Source organism: Malus domestica, chromosome 03, assembly GCF_042453785.1.
Source record: "Malus domestica chromosome 03, GDT2T_hap1".
Classification (NCBI taxonomy): Eukaryota; Viridiplantae; Streptophyta; class Magnoliopsida; order Rosales; family Rosaceae; genus Malus; species Malus domestica.
Genome location: NC_091663.1, coordinates 33,446,015 through 33,465,998, shown reverse-complemented (window position 1 = coordinate 33,465,998; position 19,984 = coordinate 33,446,015). Strand labels below are relative to the sequence as shown.

Sequence of the window (19,984 nt, the reverse complement as noted above, 5' to 3'; positions counted from 1 at the left end):
TGCATCGGTACATAACTTTCGGTATGAATATATCGGTACAAATGTATTGGTACATAACTACAGTTTCTAAACATACATATGTACATAATACACACATACATATATATGGAGAAATTCATGCACCATGAAAAATATATACTAATATATGACTTTTCTTATTATGGGAACTTAATAATAACTATCAATAATAAATAACATTTTTATTATTTATGAGAATCAATATATAACATTTTTATTATTTTAGTATAAGAAAGCAACTTCTTCTGCCTTTGGGAAGAGGATCAGAAAGTTCACAGGTTTATTATTTTTTTATGAACTTAAAATGGGTTTGCCTTTGATGTGTCTTTTCTCTCAGTCCGAGGAAGGAATGAGTGTAGTCAACTCCTCTCGTCTCCGGTCTCCACTCTCTCATTCAAACGTGCCTTAAAATTTAATTTTTAAGTCAAAAACAATATTTTTCTGCTTTAATAGTTGGAATTAAAATTTTAGTTTGAGATTATTAAAAAATAAATTTTTGTTAAGTTATTTTTTCTATAAAATAAAATTTATGTAAAATATCACAATTTATTGTTATAAACATTTTAACAAAAAAAATATTTAGATTTCGATAAAAATTGAAAATTCACTAAACCGACCCATTAAATATGTATATATAGTACGTAAATATATGTGTGTATTATTCGGCTCGTTCTTAAAAAAAAATTAATACTTGTTTATTATATTTTTTTTTCTTTAAAAAATGTAACATTTTACGTGTGTTATTAAAAACTTTGTGAAATAATGTGTATAAAACGTGACCTACATTCATAATACAGAATCAGTAAGTTGGAGTTTTTTTTTTTAAAAGGTGTAATTTAACACATTATTCACACGGAAAATTGAAGTTTATATATTAAAAAAAATATTAAAGTGTATAATACACATAGAATTAGTTGTAGAAAGTCATTCATGTATTATGTGGAAAATTACAAAAGGGGTACAGTGGCCTTCACGTTAATTATTATCAGATTAAAATTCAGTCCAACCCCATTTTTAAGTTCTAATTATCCCCACAGTGTATTTATGTGTTTACATTAGGGATGCAAATTGGAATATTATTTCTGATTCCAACAATAAAATTTCTGAATCGTAATCCAAAAATTTTGAATTCACATATTTTTCTGAAAATTAAAATGGAAATAGGAATGCATTCAGAAATTCCAAAAGAATTTCCAGGGCGAAGTTTTTGGACTGTTATGAACTTATCCCGATTCCACCAAAAAAAATTTTCGAATCCGAACCTAAAAATTCTGAATTCAAATATTTTATGAAAATTTGAAATGGGAACATGAATGCATTTAGAGATTCTAAAAAATTGGAACCAAGGCGAAGTTTTTGGAGTGTTCCGAACTTATTTCGTTTCTGCCAATAAAATTTCTGAATTTGAACATAAAAATTCCGAATCCGAATATTTTCTTAAAATTGAAACAAAAATAGGAGTGCACTTAGAGAGGCACAGCTGGTTAATTAAATTAAGTTTCCCTTTTTGGTATTGGGGGAGAAATCTGAAGCTAGCTACTCTTACTCCAATTGTAGTATCAGAAAGTAACTTCTTCTTCCTTTAAGTCAAAAATAGTATTTTTCTGTTTAATAGTTTGGGTTAAAATTTTAGTTTGAATTATTTAAAAGTAAATGTTGGCTAGATTATTTTTTCTGTAAAATAAAAGTTGAAAATTTACTAAACTGACCCATTAAATATGTAGATATAGTATGTAAATATATGTGTGTATTATTCAGCTCATTCTTAAAAAAAAGAAAAAAACTAAATAAAAGCCCCAAAAAAACTTTAGTATTAATGAAAAATGACAAATAAAGGTGCAGTGAATAGTATCAGGAAAAGGTAAAAATATGTTTTTTCATTAAAAGTGAACAGTACTATAAGTGTTTTGTTAAAACTCCCTTAAAAAAAATTTAATACTTGTTTATTATATTCTTTTTTCTTTTAAAAAATGTAACATTTTACGTGTATTATTAAAAACTTTGTGAAATAATGTGTACAAAACGTGACCTACATTCATAATGCAGAACAAGTACGTAGGTTTTGGTACAAATGTATCGGTACATAACTTTCGGTACAAATGTATCGGTACATAACTTTCGGTACAAATGTATTGGTACATAACTACAATTTCTAAACATACATATGTACGTAATACACACATACATATATATGGAGAAATTCATGCACCATGAAAAATATATACTAATATATGACTTTTCTTATTATGGGAACTTAATAATAACTATCAATAATAAATAACATTTTTATTATTTATGAGAATCAATATATAACCTGCAACCAAAAAGCTCAATAATAATTACAACCTATTTAATATTCAAAAATTACAATTAAATGCCAAGGATTAGAATTAGTTTTTAATCTTAAACAAGGTTTTATTCAAAAAGTAATCTTAGAAAAGGATTAGAATAGAATTTTACGTATAAATAAATGAATATTACCCTATTTGTTTTGGTCAAATAGATGTATATTACCTTAAAACATATTATATCAACATTATTGTCCTTATATTTAATATCATAACTGTGGCATCTCGTCCCAAATTTTACATTTTTGTTAATTTTTATAATGTTTATAATTTTTATCATTTAGTTATATATTTTTTTAGAGGAAGAAGAGGAGAGGAAGTGTGGGGAATGGGAGAAGGAAGAAAAAGAAATGGCTACTGCCCAATCAGAAAATTGAGAGAGAGAAAGGGTAGACGAATGGTGAGAAGAGAGAGGAAGAGGTGACCAACCAGAGAAGGGGGAAAGGAGGGAAAGAAGGGAGAAGAAAATGAAAGGGGAAACCGAGTTTCCACCTTGACTCGCTCGACCCGACAAGCACACGGCCAAATTTGGACATTTTTCTGGCGATTCAAACCTTCCCACTACCTGCAACCTACTCCATAACCTTCCCTCTTCCTTTTCCATCCAAAATTAGAAGGAATTTAGAGGTAATTTTAGGAAAAATCGCACCGGTGGGTGCGACGGTTCTTGGCCGAGATTCACCAAATTCTTAAATGATTTCATCAAATTACCACCACCAAAATACTCCCCTAAAGCTCAGGAACAAAGCCCAAACAAGTTTGGGGGCGTCAGAGTTGCTATGGAGCCAAATTGAGGACACCCAAAACTAGGGTTTCCAACGAGTTTTAGCAAAATTGGGGCTCTTCCAGGCCAAATTGGACTTGGCCACATGTATAAAGTTTACTCTACTCATTGAGATCTTCATTTCTGCAAAATCTAGTAATTTTTAGAAATAGTTGAATTTTCTGGCGAGCCGGGACAGCGCGTGGCCAGGGGACCGCCAATGTCATTCTTACGCTAAATTAGATATCTTGAGTTCAGTTTTGATGATTGCATATCGTAGGTTGATCGTTTGGACCTAAATTCATTAAGATACGTTACTTGGTAAAGATGTGAATCGACGATCTGACCGTTGGATCGTCACCAAACTTTAATACATTATAGTATATAATATTTAAGGACCACAGAAACTTACGGATTGGGAATCCGACATACAGATCTTCTCGAATTGGATTTGTAAGTTCATAAAATAAAATGTTGACCGCCACTTGGTTTTTGGCAATTGGCGGAGATCCGACCGTTGGATCGTAATAAAATCTTAGGATGTTTTTCTAAAGCATAATGTCAATCTTTGGAAGTAACGGATCGGAAATTCTTGATGCGGATCTTCCAGATCAAATCTTAGGGGAGTGTTTTATGTAAATTATGTATATTATCGGTCAAAACTCTAAGATGTGATTTGATAATTGGTCATAGGCGACGATGGTTCGTGATGTCTCGATATACGTGCTAGGGAGTCGTAGTGTGGACCTCATGTAAGTGGGTCTTTTCCTTTTTATCGTACATTATACATATATATATATATGTGAGTGATTGACAATTCCACAATGTTTATGAATTGCTTATTGTGTTTAATTATTGTGAACTACGAATGGCTTGATCCCTGTTTAGGGTACGTAGGCAGTCTTACGAGACGTTAGATCAACCATATAATAAATGAGACTAAATAATTGAAACAATAGCCTTGTTTTGGGAAATTGATCAATGAGAAAGATATTAATGGAAAATGTGAGATCTAACCTTACGAGTTGGTGGTTAAATGTTGGTCATAAATCAATATGTGAGGAATTAAGGAATTGAAGTAAGGATAAGTAAGTAGTGTTGGTTAATTAAATTAGGGTTTAGTGGGGCTTATTCTCGATAATTATTTCCGAAAATAAATAGTTCGAGAGTAGGGCATTATAGATGTATGATGAGCTAGCGTTTGTAATGAGAAATGTGATAAGCTAGCATATGTGATGAGATATATGATGAGCTAGCATATGTAATGAGAAATGTGATAAGCTAGCATATGTGATGAGCTAGCATATGTAGTGAGATATGTGATGAGCTAGCATATGTAATGAGATATGTGATGAGCTAGCATATGTGATGAGATATATGATGAGCTAGCATATGTGATGAAAAATGTAATGAGCTAGCATATGTGATGAGATATGTGTTAAGCTAGCATATGTGATGAGATATGTGTTAAGCTAGCATATGTGATGAAATATGTGATGAACTAATATATGTGATGATATATGGGTAAGTCGTACAGGTCACCATAGGTGACTTCAACTTGCGTGCTAGTATGAGTTATTATTCACATGATTATTTGATATTACTGATGAGATGCTGTGCTGTGGTATGTTTATAACTTTTAGAAGGTTTCCCTGTTTGTAACTGTTTAATCAAAATCCAACGATCCGTATTATTGGGTCAAGAGGATTCAGACCCCATGCTCAAGAGAGGATCCAAATCCTTAATCTCTAATTATTTTCATGAGAACTAAATTAATTAATTCTTTAAGGTTTTGATGTGTCTTTGTTCTCAAATTGAGGAATGAGTGGGAAAATGGATCTTCTCCGGATCCCTTCCACCTAATCCTCCTCATTAAACAATTCGGACTCTTGAAATTTGATCCAACGGCTAAAACCAGGGGCCCACTTTAAAAGTTATATTAACTTTAGCCGTTGTATCAAATTTCAAGAACCCGAATTGTTTGATAAGAATGATTATATGGAAGGGATCCGGAGAGTATCCCTTTCGAATGAGTGTCTTCAATTCCTATCATCTCCAGCCTCTAGTCTTCCAAAATATAAAATATTGGCAAGAAGGTAAAAATGCAAAATATCAAAATGGGTCTTTCATATTCAAAGAGTGGTACTATGACTACCTATTTGACTCTCTTTATTTTCCCAACTACCTTATAGTGGTATACTTGTATTTATCATGAATATTTACACTAATTAGTAGCTGAGTAGGCATAACCTTACTCTATAAATTGGATAAAGTTGAAAGGTATATAATTAGATCAAGACGAAAAAAGCATATAGTATGTGAAAAATATGTATGTGTATTATTTAGCAAATTCTTTAAAATAGTGAATACTTGTTTATTTTATTTTATTTCTTTAACAATTTGTTTAGAATGTAAGCTTTATGTGTATAATTAAAAAATGGTGGGAACATAATGTGTATTAAACGTCACTACATCCATAACAAGTACATTGGAGTTAAAAAAAGGTACAATTTAATGCATTATTCATACAGAAAGTATATCTATTTAAAAAAAAAATACACTAATGTAGTTTACTTTTGACTTGTATAATTCCCCTTTTCCAGTTTTAGCATCCATTCCAATAAATAACCCTTCCTAGTCATTAAATTGTTGTATCATTGAGTGGAAAGTAGGTTTTTTTTTCGTGAATCAAAAATTGAAAAACAAAGAGTTCTATCATATTATTTTTAATTTGGGAGTTCTCAGAATTTAAAAATTGTATATTTTTTTATGGATTTATATATAACTATATCAAATATATAAAAATTTGGGGCTTTTAGATCCAGGTCCAAAAAACATAAAATGTTTTTAGAAGTGAGTCCAGTTATCTAATTATATGTTTTTATTTCTTTTACATATACTCATTTTATAATTAATATCTTATAACAAAAAAACTAATATACTAACATAAATTTATCTGCAAAACATTCTATCCTAACCCAAGTAACAAATATATGAATGTATATTATACCTATACGTGAGATATGAAACCTAATTAAAAGGTAGAAAAAAATTAACATACCTACAAGTAAGACACATTAATCTGTGACAGGTTGATTATTAAAAAAAAAATTCAGTCATATAGGTAGATAAATATAATTAACCTGTGATATAGGTCGATTATAAAAATTAAAAATAAAATCTATAAATAGGGTTTAAAGCAGAAGGAAAAATGAGAAATAAAAAGATAAATAAAAAGAAATAAATAAAGAGATAATTGGGAAGAAATTTGATTTTAACAATAAATCTTATCATTGAACAGATAACTATTGATAATTAAATAATTAAATATAACAGATTGGACTTATTTTAACAAATTGGACTATTCCTACTATTAGCTCAAAAAATTGGACTTATATCACTAATTTGTCATCCTTCTGTTTATTTTAGACACATGAGTTACATGTGAAATCCCACATTACAAATTAATTAATTTTAAGAAAAGAATAATATTTATTTAAACATTAACAAATTCTATGACCAGAAAAAATCGCATGAACAACCCAATTTTATATAATAATTCGTGGGGTAGGCGAGTACGTAGATCAATGTTATGTTTAAAAAAACACATGAACAAATTGTGACAGGGGAGAGGGGTCCCTCTGAATATATAAAGCGACTCTGGGCTTCCTCCCAACGGTTTTCCTAAGGAATATAGTGTTTGGCTGCATGGAAACAATCGGTCGTGGCAGCCTTTCATGGATGCGACGGTCCATGTCCAGTCGCACCTCAAACAAATTTGACCTTTTAATTTCCTGCTCGGACAATATTCGACCTAAACTTTTGTTCCGGTTCTACCAAACAAGAAGCATGAAGTCAAAGTGACGCTAAACTGTGATATGTATTTCGGAGATTAAGGGCTGGTTTGGTATTGCTGTACTTTGAAAAAAAATTGTTTCTGATGTGCTGTGAGAATAAGCGGCTGTGAAATAAAGCTATAGAGTGTTTGGTAAATTTTTTTTGTAAAAATGCTTTTGAAAAAAAAAGCAGTATTATAGTATTTGGTAAACTTTTATGTAAAATAGATGTGAAAAAGCCGATTTTTCAAATCTGGGTTTTGCAGCTTCTTGTTTTTGGCTTTTTTTCATCTAAAACTGTGAAAAAAAGCTGAAGCTGAATGTTTACCAAATACAAGCTTTTTTCAGAATCACTTTAGTACCAAACCAGGCCTAAGCCTTTTAAGAGAAGAGATTCATATTTTATTAAAAACGAATATTTGTTGTTGGATCGGTTTTATATTGAACTTCAACGATCTGAATTGTTTATTTTGTAAATCTCGATTCATAAATCATCTTTGCAAAAATTCAATTCAATCTAAAACTATTTGCATATTTAACTATCACAATGAAATTTCAATGTTTTCGTATTAAAATATGGTCGTTAATTTTTTTGAACTCAATTAGATGTCTCAAATATTTCTAATTTTGCTAGTATTTTGTAAAGATGATCTATGATGTGCAATTTAAAAAATAAACAATTCAAATCGTTAAATTTCGATATAGTGTAAATCCCATGACTAATCCTTATTTTTATGAAAATTGAGAACGCCTTCTCTTAAATCCTTTTGTGGAAGAGTAAAAAGATTGGGACTCGGGAGGATCTTGAAGCTTGATTTGATTGGGGGAGGCAAGTTACAGAAGGACGTTGATATGCTTATCTTCAATACGTGACTTTGGTAGAATTGTAAGGAAAATGTTCCTCGTTGGATTCTTTTCACGGGGATCCTAGGGATCATACGATCGTGATCGTTTATCGTATATCATGCGGTCAGTTTTTGTTAGGTACTATTTATATTTAATTTTAAATTTTAAAATTTGAAATGATTTCTGACCACACGATGTAGGATAAATGGTCATAATAACATGATATCTAGAATTCCCAGAAAAAAGATCCGGCCGAATCGTAGAGGACCTTCTCAACCGTAAGCCTATAACTACTAGAAATGTGAGGAGGATTCCTTTAAAGTAAGATTTTTTATAATTTTTTTGTCGCGTCACAATTTAGCTTAAATTTTTGTATTAATACTATAAAATATTATATAAAAATATGAGCTAATGAGTTTGTGTTGAAGTAGGAGGCCAGATAAGCAAAGACATTGACCGCGTGTTTGCTTTGTAGATGGCACTCATTACTTAGGGCTGGTTATGGGTAACATTGATCCACCAAAATCTAGGGTTCTTCCATGGAAGAATTTCTCCTTCTCATTACAAGTAACTTTCTTATCTAATATAACCAATGTATGATAATAATCAAAACAAAATTGTTATTAGCACTGTAAGAAATTTATTTTACATTCGCAAGACTCTTCGTAATGCAATTTATCTTACATTCGCAAGACTCTTCGTAATGCAATTTATCTATTATATTCCTATTAAAGAGGAGTTGCCCAATGATTGGAGCGAATTCCAAACCCTTATTCCACATGACTCGTCCTGAATTTGATTTCCAATTGAAATGCCTATGTGAGTCTTTCGACTTTCAGGAGAGTGAATTGTCGTGACTTCATCACCAGCTTGTCCTGTAAAAAAAAAAAGTGTACTTAGAAACTTTTTAAAGTGTCAATGGAAACTATATTAATTAAAATTCAACTTTTAGGCCACTCAGTACTACGGTCTGGGGAGCATTTTTGCTCACCACCATAAACTATGGTGTATGCTCACCATACACCTAATCAATTGACACGTGTCATTTCACTTAACTCTAATTAACTTTCACATTAAATGTTAGTTTTTCAATTTTGTTTTTAAAAAACCAAGATTAAGTGAATTGACATGTGTCAATTGATTAGGTGTATGGTAAGCATACACCATAGTTTATGGTGGTGAGCAAAAGTGCACCCCTACGGTCTGGTAATATTCTTCTTCGTTTAGAAGTACGAGATTTTAAGTTCGAGTTTCGTATATGGTGAATTCGATACCAAATTAGATTGCTCATTGTGTGACTTAGCTGAACTCCCCCTCCTCCTAATGTAAAAATATCGATGTACTAAAAATAAAAAAAGTCAACTATTTAGTATTAAACTTTTTTTTATTAGATGTCGTGGTCATTTGTTGTCAATCGTGAATATATAAAAATAAATAAAATTTAACATAGAGTACATAAACTACTAATAGTCGTCCAAATACATGTGAAAACCGTTGTCATTAAAAATTTTGAATCATTTGTTGTGGAGAACTGTTATGAGGTTTATTCCAGTGACATCAATCAAATTAGTAGTCTCTTAATTTTGATTGTAGTTGACTATGGTCCGTTTTTTAAATTCTGTGTATATCACACGTTAATTGATGACAAAACATTATAAGAGTACAACTTATTTACCGCATCAATTTTACAACGAACATTAATTGTCCATTATAAAAAATGACCATTAACCACAGATTTAGTCAGCATGCCATGAATATTTTGCAATGGACAAGTATGGCCAGTTATAATAAAGCAATTTACTAACATGGTCTTAATAGTTCAAGTGATATGACTAAAAGCAGCATTCTTCTTCTTCATAGAATATCTTCACCATGCCATGAATGATCTTATCAACACCGTAGATGCCTAATTACTTCGATTGATGATAAATTAATGTACTAATCTAGTTGACTGGCTAGCACGTGATAGCTTGTGATGAGGTGTAATCAGGAACAGGATCCTAGGTGGATCCTTTTTGTGAGGATCCGAATGATCTTGTAATCATGTTCGTTCATTGTACATTGTGCGGTCAGAAATCATTTAAAATTTAAAATTTAAAATTGAATATAAATAGTACCTAACAAAAAATGACCGCACGATATACGATGAACGAAATGATTACAAAATCCCTCGGATCTCCACAAAGAGGATCCGGCGAGAATCCTTTTCTGTGTAGTCAGTCAGGCCATCTCTAACCGATGGCTGGCCAGAGGGCTCGTTTGAGCCCTCTAGCCCTCCAAGATTCCCCAAGATATTAATATTTTAATGAACAGTACATGGCCATATTTGCCTCCGTCTCCAACCGAGGGACAGAGGGCCAAATGGCTCGTTTTAGCCCTTTCACAAAAAACCGTCTCCAACCGAGAGCCAAACATAATTTATTATTTAAAAACTACAATTTAATGTTGTATAAATGGCCTAGGAAGTTATACGAAAAAAATAGAATTGAAAAAAAATAAGAAACAAATTTTGTGAAATAGAAGTTATAGGAAAAAAAATATGAAACAAAATTTGATTCATATGAAAAGGAAAAAAAAAGGGAAAAAAAGAAGTTTAAATTCATTAAAAAGACAACGGCTACTAGCCGTTATATTAAAAAACATTTCAAACTATTAGTGTCGGTTATAACCGACACTAATAGTAGAACTATTAAAAAAAAAGAATATCTTTAATGATGTCGGTTATAACCGATAGCAATAGGAAATCATTAAAAAAAAAAATAGCCAGCCAGCAGCCAGCCCTCCAGCCCTCCAGCCTTCTCCGATCCCGTGGGGCTCTCCCAGATTCCAGAGCCCTCTGGCCTAGCCCTCGGTTAGAGACGGTTTTAGGGCTATTTTCGGCCCTCTGGCCCTCTGGACCATTCGGTTGGAGATGGCCTCAATTGCAGCAGCAGCATTGTGTGTGTAGGTACGTGAACCATTACTACTATCAACGTACTTGGCTTGTATAATTTCCATTTCCAGTTTTGGCATCTCATTTTCATGTATAACTCTTAAACCTAAACCTAGCTAGTTGTAAAACTATGTTAGTAACATCATTTGACTAATCACTTGGAGACGAAAGCGAGCTGATGAACTGGTTACTCACCAACTGGCTATCGACAAAGAAGAATTTTTCAATATATCCAAAATACAAAGCATTTAACGACTACGTGCCATCAAGGGTGGAGCCAAAAATTTTATGGTAGCCTTTATGAGTAGCTTCTCATTGAGTGTCATAATATAAATAAATAAATATTACCCTTTTTGTTTTGGTCAAATAGATGGATATTACCTTAAAACATATTATATCAACATTATCGTCCCCATATTTAATATCATAACGTTTAGTGTACCATTATGTTGTTGTATAAACATAGAAGTTTATCATCGACAAAAGAGTTGTAATTTATGGGACAACAGTGGATGACTTTTTCCATTGCACAGTTTTAGCTCATATCTGAGCCCCTCGTTTTGCGTAGATTTCCCACTTGACATGCCACTCCTTGCACAAGAATGCAATCTCTAATTATTTTCATGAGAATTAAATTAATTCTTTAAGGTTTTGATGCGTCTTTTTTCTCAAATTGAGGAATGAGTGTTGTCAATTCCAATCATCTCCAGACTCCAGTCTTCCAAAATATAAAATTGTGGCAAGAAGGTAAAAATGTAAAATATCAAAATGGGTCTTTCATATTCAAAGAGTGGTACTATGACTACCTATTTGACTCTATTTATTTTCCCAACCCCCTTATAGTTGTATACTTGTATTTATCATGAATATTTACACTAATTAGTAGCTGAGTAGGCATAACCTTATTCTATAATTTGGATAAAGTTGAAAAGTATATAATTAGATCAAGACGGAAAAAGCATATAGTATGTGAAAAATACGTATGTGTATTATTCAGCAAATTCTTTAAAATAGTGAACACTTGTTTATTTTATTTTATTTCTTTAACAATTTGTTTAGAAATGTAAGCTTTATGTGTATAATTAAAAAAATGGTGGGAACATAATGTGTATTCAACGCCACTACATCCATAACAAGTACGTTGGAGTTAAAAAAAGGTACAATTTAACAAATTATTCATACAGAAAGTATATATCTATTTAAAAAAAATACACTAATCTAGTTTACTTTTGACTTGTATCATTTCCCTTTTCCAGTTTTAGCATCCATTCCCATATATAACCCTTCCCAGTCATTAAATTGTTGTATCATTAAGTGGAAAGTAGGTTTTTTTTTCATGAATCAAAAATTGAAAAACAAAGAGTTCTGTCATATTATTCTTAATTTGGACGTTCTCAGAATTTAAATTTTTTTATTTTTATGGCTTTATATATAACTCTATCAAATATATAAAAATTAATTAATTTGTCATTCTTCTGTTTATTTTAGACACATCACACATGAGTTAACATTTGAAATCCAACATTCCAAATTAATTAATTTTAAGAAAAGGATAATATTTTTTTAAACATGAACAAATCCTCTTACTAGAAAAGAATCGCATGAACAAATTGTGGCAGGGGAGAGGGGCCCCTCTGAATATATAAAGCGACTCCAGGCTTCCTCCCAATGGTTTTCCCAAGGAATATTGTGTTTGGCTGCATGGAAAAAGTCGGTCGTGGCAGCCTTTCATGGATGCGACGGTCCATGTCCAATCGCACCTCAAACAAATTGGACCTTTTAATTTCCTGCTCGGACAATATTTGACAGTTTTTGTTCCGGTTCTACCAAACAAGACGCATGAAGTCAAAGTGACGCCAGACTGCAATGTATATCTAGGAGATTAAGCATTTTAAGGGAAGATATTTGTATTTTATTAAAAAAGAATATTTGTTGTGGGATCTGTTTTATATCAAAATTCAACGATCTGAATTGTCTAATTTATAAGTATCGATTTATAAATTATTTTTGTAAAAATTTAATTCAATCTGAAATCATTTGCATATTTAACTATCACAATAAAATTTCAATGTATTCATATAAAAAAATGTTCGTTAATTTTTGTGAACTCAATTGGATGTCTCAAATATTTCCAATTTGGTTAGTATTTTGTAAGAATGATCTATAAGGTGTAACTTAAAAAATAAACAGTTTAAATCGTTAAAATTCGATATGGTGTAAATCCCACAATTAATCCCTATTTTTATGAAAATTGAGAATGCCTTCTCTTAAATCCTCCTCTAGTAGATATTGTGGAAGAGTGAAAAGATTGGGACTCGGGAGGGTCTTGAAGCTTGATTTGATTTGGGGGAGGCAAGTTACAGAAGGACGTTGACATGCTCATCTTCAAAACGTGGCATTGGTGGAATCGTAGAGGACCTTCTCAACCGTAAGCCTATAACTATTATAAATGTGATGAGGATTTTTTTTAAAGTGAGATTTTTTATAAATTTTTTATCACGTCGTAATTTAACGTTAATTTTTGTATTAATATTATAAAATATTATGTAAAAAATATGAAATAATGAGTTTGTGTTGAAGTAGGTGGCCAGATAAGCAAAGACATTGACCGCATGTTTGCTTTTTAAGGCATTGATTACTTGGGGCTGGTTATGGGTAACACTGATCCACCAAAATCTAGGGTTCTTCCAGGGAAGAATTTCCCAAGTAACTTTCTTATCTAATATAACCAATTTATGATAACAACTAAAACAAAATTGTTATTAGCACTCTAAAAACTTTATTTTACACTCGCAAGACTCTTCGTAATGCAATTTATCTATTATATTCCTATTAAAGAGGAGTTGCCCAGTGATTGGAGCGAATTCCAAACCCTTGTTCCACATGACTCATCTTGAGTTTGATTTCCGACTGAAATGTCTATGTGAGTCTTTCGACTTTTGGGAGAGCGAACTGTCGTGGCTTCATCACCAGCTTGTCCCGTCAAAAAAAAAAAGTGTACTTAGAAACTTTTTATAGTGTCAATAATAACTGTATTAATTAAAATTCAACTTTTTAGGCCACTCAGTATTACGGTCTGATAGTATTCCTCTTCGCTTAGAAGTGACAGGTCTTAAGTTCGAATCTTGTGGATGATGAATTCGATACCAAATTAGGTTGCCCATTGTGTGACTTAGCCGAACTCCCCCTCCTATAATGTAAAAATATCAAAATACTCAAAAAAACTTCAACTTTTTAGTATTAGCTTTAACTTTTTTTATTAGATGTCGTCGTCATTGGTTGTCAACTGTGAATATATAAAAAAAATAAAATTTAACATAGAGTACATAAACTAATAATCGTCCAAATACACGTGAAAATCATTGTAATTTTTGAATCATTTGTTGTGGATAACTGTTATGAGGTTTATTTCAGTGACATCAATCAAATTAGTAGTCTCTTAATTTTGATTGTAGTGGCAGTGAAAGGCAAGAACCAAGGGCAAGAAGTTGTGTAGGGCAAAAGGTGCCTTTGCTTGGGTCGACCTATCCAGGAGGTTTGCCACCAGCTCATAGTGTGCTGAAGAATGTGTTAAGCACAATCAAAAAGCCAGTGACATTGCTGGATATAACAAACCTCTCACTCCTGCGTAAAGATGGACATCCTTCAATTTATGGGTTGGGAGACCGCACCGGAATGGACTGTAGTCATTGCCTCATTGGTGTCTTTGTGGAGACCCAGATACTCGGAATGAGATTCTCTACAATTTTATTCTTTGAGACATTAATTATTGAATACCATAAAAAGGATGGTGTCATATGATATTGAAATAAGGGCATGTAGATAATGTTGGAAATATAGGCAATGTGGATACTACTTCTCCTATAACAAAATAATAAATATTAGTAAATGATAATTTATGTTGACATGGTAAATCACAAACAATACAATACTTGTCTTTTGTAGGCAAAATGCTCTTCGTTGATGCTTGATCAGAACAAGATTTTAGGTTAAGGTGTGGAAACTCACCTTCCTTAAGAGTAGATTTCGCTAATCTGAGACAATGTCTTGGTATAGTAGGTTATGACGCCCTACTCTCTAGGATACACTGTGATCCTTGTAAGCATACACTTGCAATACTTGGATAAGTTGAACAACTCAATTTTTACGTTGGTATGAAGGAGGTGAAGAATATAATAAAGCTTTCACGAATGATGAATCAAAAAGATAGAAGAAGAAAGAAGAGGAGATGATTGTAATCTTCAACCTTTTTCATAGAGATTAGCAAGTATGTATATATCTAGGACGTGAGAGTATATGTATATATCTAGGACATGAGAGTAAGTATATATCTAGGACGTGAGTACTTTTACTAACCATGATAAACTATAGTGTATATTCACCATATACCTAATTATTTCAACGTGTCCTACTTAATCTTGGTTTTTTTTTCAAAATTGAAAAAGTAAAAGTAAATGTGAAAGTTATTTAGAGTTATGTGAAATGACATGTGACAGATGATTAGGTATATTAAGCTTACACCATAATTACAGTGGTGAGCAAAAATGCACCTTGTATAAGACTGTCTCAAGAAGACATCGGAAAAGAAAGACATAAGATAATAGCATTTGGCAATTAAAACTTTGGAGCAATAATAATAATAATAATAAATTGCAAGAGTAATCACCACAATAAGAATGGTTGATTGAGGCCACCAACTATAACGGCTAGAATTGGATCTTGATTGGAATCATCTTTAATATTTAAGAGAATTAAGCCATAATAAATATATAGATGTCAAACGGCTAGTAGTATTCTGAAGTACCCAAATAAAATTTCCAACAGATAAAACTTTACACGTCTTTATTTGTTTAGTATGGGACGCCCTGTAACGAAGTATTTGTGCCTTGTTTTGACATAAAAGAAATGAAACGTTAGTTGACATTAAAGTATGAACTATTGAACAAGAAAGCATCAAAGCTGCTACACACGTCAATTTGGAACTTGGTGAGTTATGGACCCATGACAGTACGCCATTTGTTATTATACAAGTAGAGGGAAATAATTTCAAGTGTCATTTCATTTGTATAATGACATAGAAAATATGTATCCGTGTTCTAGCACACTGAAAAAGTTCTTATTCTTCAACGTAATATCACTTCACTGTAAAATTATGAATGAGAACAATTCATTCTCTTATCATCATTTAAATATCACCTCTAAAGAAATTTGTTCAATTTGGGCACAATTTAATAATCTATATGCGTCTGACAAATCAACACTTGCAGTAACAAGTAGCACATCCTTATGATGAACCGTCAATTTCTTTGATTGATATAAATGACAAAATGGTATCCAACTCGAACAAAAAGTTTCTATAAATAATTTTTAGATGATAAAGAAAAAATAATTCTGATCATAACATTTGTACAGTTTTGTTGCTTATCCCAATTCCAAATAATACAAAATTTAAATATAAAAACAAAATAACTATGCAAAAAGTTTGTAATTCAAGTGGTTGAGAACATTTACTTTTACAACTCGACATTCTAAATTTGAATCTGCCTCCATTAATATCGCTTGTATTAAAAATAAAAAATAAAAGCCCTGCTTAGCTGTGTGAAACCTTCTAAAAGCAACACCATGGCCTTTGCACAACCTATCATGACCACCCTAACGAAACACTCCACTGCAGGATTGGCACTTCCCTTCGCATGTAATCTTGGCTCCTTTTTCTTGTCATGAATTTGGAACAATTACTTAACCATACTTCCACCAAGAAAATCAGAAAATGCATTCTTAATATGTTTTTAACCAAACTAACGACTCTCGAACATGTTGTCGATAATTTTTGGCCGCCAGTAATATGTTGTCTATACTTTTTTGACAATATCGATACTCATCTGTCATGCAGAGAGTTTTTCTGCTGAAAGGTGTGTGACATTGATTGCAAATTTTTGTTCAATTACATACGAGCAAATGACACCTACGAAAACTTCCGGCCAGATTCCAATACCAGACTGGAAGCAAACAACCATCCAAGACTGATGTAGAAAATGGACATCTACATTCAAATATATAAACACGGAAAAAGCCAGGTTCTAACAACCAAAGTACTGTAGAGTTCAGCTTCAAAACTACTTTTGTATCTGTATTCTTTTGTCCCTTATCGGCAGCTCCACTGGCATCTGGGCTTCATGGGGATGATCTGGGCCCTTGTACACCTTTAGGTGGTTGAAAAGCGCTCTCCCAAGCTGCACGACAGAGTTTGTTTTAGAAGAAACTATTCAAGTCAGATGATGCAGAGCAGTTGGGTAGTGAAAAACAATGTTAAAGCCGAGCACAACAGTCATGCAGAGAGAATCACTTGCATATACTTTTTCACTGTGAATGAGTTTCGTAGTTTCAAGTTCCATCTATTTAAACTCTATGTTTAGCATTTCAATCATACAATACCAAAATGAAATATCTAGCTTTATTTGTGTATGCGTATGCATATAGGAGAATAACTTTGAGTAAAAGAACTCACCCTCCCTTTTGGAAGCATACCACGAACAGCATGTTCAATAATCCTCTCTGGGATTCTCTTCTGTAACTGGTCAAACGTTTCCACTGTCATACCACCTGGTCGTCCAGAATGCCTCCTGTAGAGTTTTTGGTTCCTTTTCTTGCCAGATACGGCAACCTTTTCAGCATTTACCTATAAATTTTGACACAATCATCCACCATAGCATAGAAGTATTTGCAAGCCAAAATAAGAGAAAAATGAAAAGAAGTAAAAGTTAAAGCAAATTCCAGAACCTTGAAAACCAGAGAGAACAGCAATATAACACTCGGGAAAAAAACACTGATCTGCTAGAAACCCAAAGCTTGAGTAAAGCATTTTCGGGCCTGCCCACAGTAAAGCATACACAACTGAGAATACAAAAAAGATTTAAAGCTAATTTTTCAAAACCAAAAGGTTTTAAGACTCTTTCAGACTACATTCAGGGTAGATGCTTAATATTAACAAACACCAAGGGGATAGTAGACAAAGTATAAGAAAGTAGAAACGTAAAGATAAAACCACTAATCGTGGAAAAGGATTGAAGGTATATTTGGAGAACAGTCAAAGGCCCATGCAGTAACCGGCACTTCAAAAAGACTTCCTTTCCTCTAGCAAACAGAAAGGACATATTGAAAGAAATGGGAAGTGGAGTCCACTCGAAATACAACCTAAATAACCAGAATCTCAATAACATGACAAATAAACACATCAGCCATTTTCACCCAAAGAATAACGACAAGCAGAGAAGAAAACAATGAACAATAAAGGAAAAGGCGGTTCTCACTAGAAAGCTATTTCTTAGCCTAGTTTCATTCTATACAAACCTACACCAAAGCAGTTTTAAAAAACTAATATACTAAATGGCATATGTGGTTGAGTCTTTATCAGTTTTATCATCACATTGTATAGTTGAAACTATAAAAGTAGATTCAATCGGCAATTCTATAAGTAGACCAGGAAACACTGATAGTACCTCATTTTGTGGATTTTGAACCCATTTCGCTCCTTAACAGTATCAGTATCAGTAACCAAAGCCATTTCTCAGAAGTCGCATATAATAATCTCACTTGGCAGTTGGCATCTAACTAGAGGCTTAAATAAATCCCAGCTACTGGGATTTTAAATATTCTAATCTTCCAGACAGGCATGGAGCACCTTCAAAACAAATTACGAAGCCCAAGTCTTGACAAAATGGTGATGGAACTAAGCAAATCGAAATATACAGAAATAAACTAGCAGATTAAATTGAGACAGAGAATAATAAACTCAATGTACATGGGCACATGGAAGAAAGCATACATATGCATGCAAATACGATTTTAAACAAGATCTGAAAAGAAATCTCAGCATAAGCAATATTCCCCATTGGGTCAAACATGTTACGTATATCCAAATGGATTGCACAATAAACTAAACACTATTATAATTATGACATAATAACCTAACATTGAAGATGCTTATTTGATTCCGACAATTATACAACTAACCACCCAATGAACATAAACTAAGTAAATTGTGTGAGGACGTACCACATGGTATATCCATGCTCTCAATATTTACCAAGCCAACATGTTAAAAAAAAGAAAAGAGACATCATAATGTATGAGAATTATATCCATCATACATTTTCCATGATCTCAAGTAAGAACTAGACAGTGATCTAGAATATCTAATTCCACCCCAACCAAGAACCTTAAGAGCCACTCCTCACTCCTCAGCCACTACCATATAAGTAAAAGGAAGATTGTAATATAGTCTGCATCTAGAGCAATTATAATGAAGAAAATGCTAGTGCATGACTAGAAACTCCACATACCACAATGACAAATGCTCCCATGTCCACACTGGGGGTGTAGGTCACCAAATTTTTCCCGCGGATGTAAATGGCAATTGTGGATGCCATTCGTCCAAGAATCTTGTCTGTGGCATCAACGATAAACCACGGTTTGTCAGTATTCACATGGTCTGCAGCTTTTTAACAATATGATTTTCTTTTGGTCTTTGCAGCATGTTCCTGAAGAAACTTCTCCTCCTCATTTGGTTCGTAAACCAAAGCTCCCCCAACCTCATTTGGCTATTGGGAGTGCTGAGATGATTCATCCTGGCATGGAGAAGGCCGGAGAGCTAAGAACTGCCCCATCAGTAGGCGCCGCTTCATTAGAGAAAACTGGAGTGCAAAGTCCCCCTCCTGTTTCGCTGGCTTAAAAAACTGCTAAGTTGCCCGAACTGTTTGAAAAATTCGGGCAGCTTGAGACAAAGCTGAAATCCTCGAAGCATTCTTCACCTTCAGGTTTCCCAAAGCAGAAGCGAGTTTTCCAAGAATGGGCAAGGAAGGATTTCTCCGCTTCATTTAGCCTTAAAGCCCTTCATGATCTGGAAAAGGTTACAAGTGAGTTTTTCAAAGCCGGCCAACTGTCAAAAACCCAACATGATTCATTCTTCTTTTTTTTTTGAAAATCTGAGGGCTCTTCGGGATCAACATAAGAGGGAAGAAAGACAAGCCAATCGAGTGAGATGCTTTCAGGAGAAGGAATCAAGCACTTCTGCTTAGGTAGACAAGTTGATGAAGGACGGTTCATTAACAAAAGCAAGAATTGGAGTGGTGACTGCTGAAATCCAAAAACTAGAAGAACAGCTGTTTGTTCTCAAGATTGAGCAAGCAACTCTTCTGGACACCCTCGAAAATCAAATCGAAAAAGTGAAGAAGACAAACTC

General features: G+C 32.9%; 1 protein-coding gene across 1 annotated transcript; it reads right to left on the bottom strand.

Annotated features, from left to right (window-relative positions):
- Nucleotides 1-16,626: 16,626 nt before the first annotated feature.
- LOC139194546 (large ribosomal subunit protein uL13c) lies at nucleotides 16,627-19,239 on the bottom strand. Its single transcript, XM_070819359.1, has 3 exons — nucleotides 19,086-19,239; nucleotides 17,252-17,422; nucleotides 16,627-16,976 (listed from the first exon to the last, which is right to left on the bottom strand). Exons 1-3 carry the CDS (start codon nucleotides 19,170-19,172, stop codon nucleotides 16,860-16,862), a joined length of 375 nt encoding a protein of 124 aa, XP_070675460.1. The 5' UTR covers nucleotides 19,173-19,239; the 3' UTR covers nucleotides 16,627-16,859.
- Nucleotides 19,240-19,984: the final 745 nt, after the last annotated feature.

What these genes read in the sequence shown, in the direction of transcription:
- LOC139194546 (XM_070819359.1), bottom strand. Translation starts at nt 19,172, where the DNA reads ATGGCATCCACAATTGCCATTTACATCCGCGGGAAAAATTTGGTGACC. An exon ending in TGGGAGCATTTGTCATTGTG is followed by an intron (nt 17,423 to 19,085) that starts GTATGTGGAGTT and finishes CAAAATTTATAG; the next exon opens with GTAAATGCTGAAAAGGTTGC. An exon ending in GTATGCTTCCAAAAGGGAGG is followed by an intron (nt 16,977 to 17,251) that starts GTGAGTTCTTTT and finishes TCTGTCGTGCAG; the next exon opens with CTTGGGAGAGCGCTTTTCAA.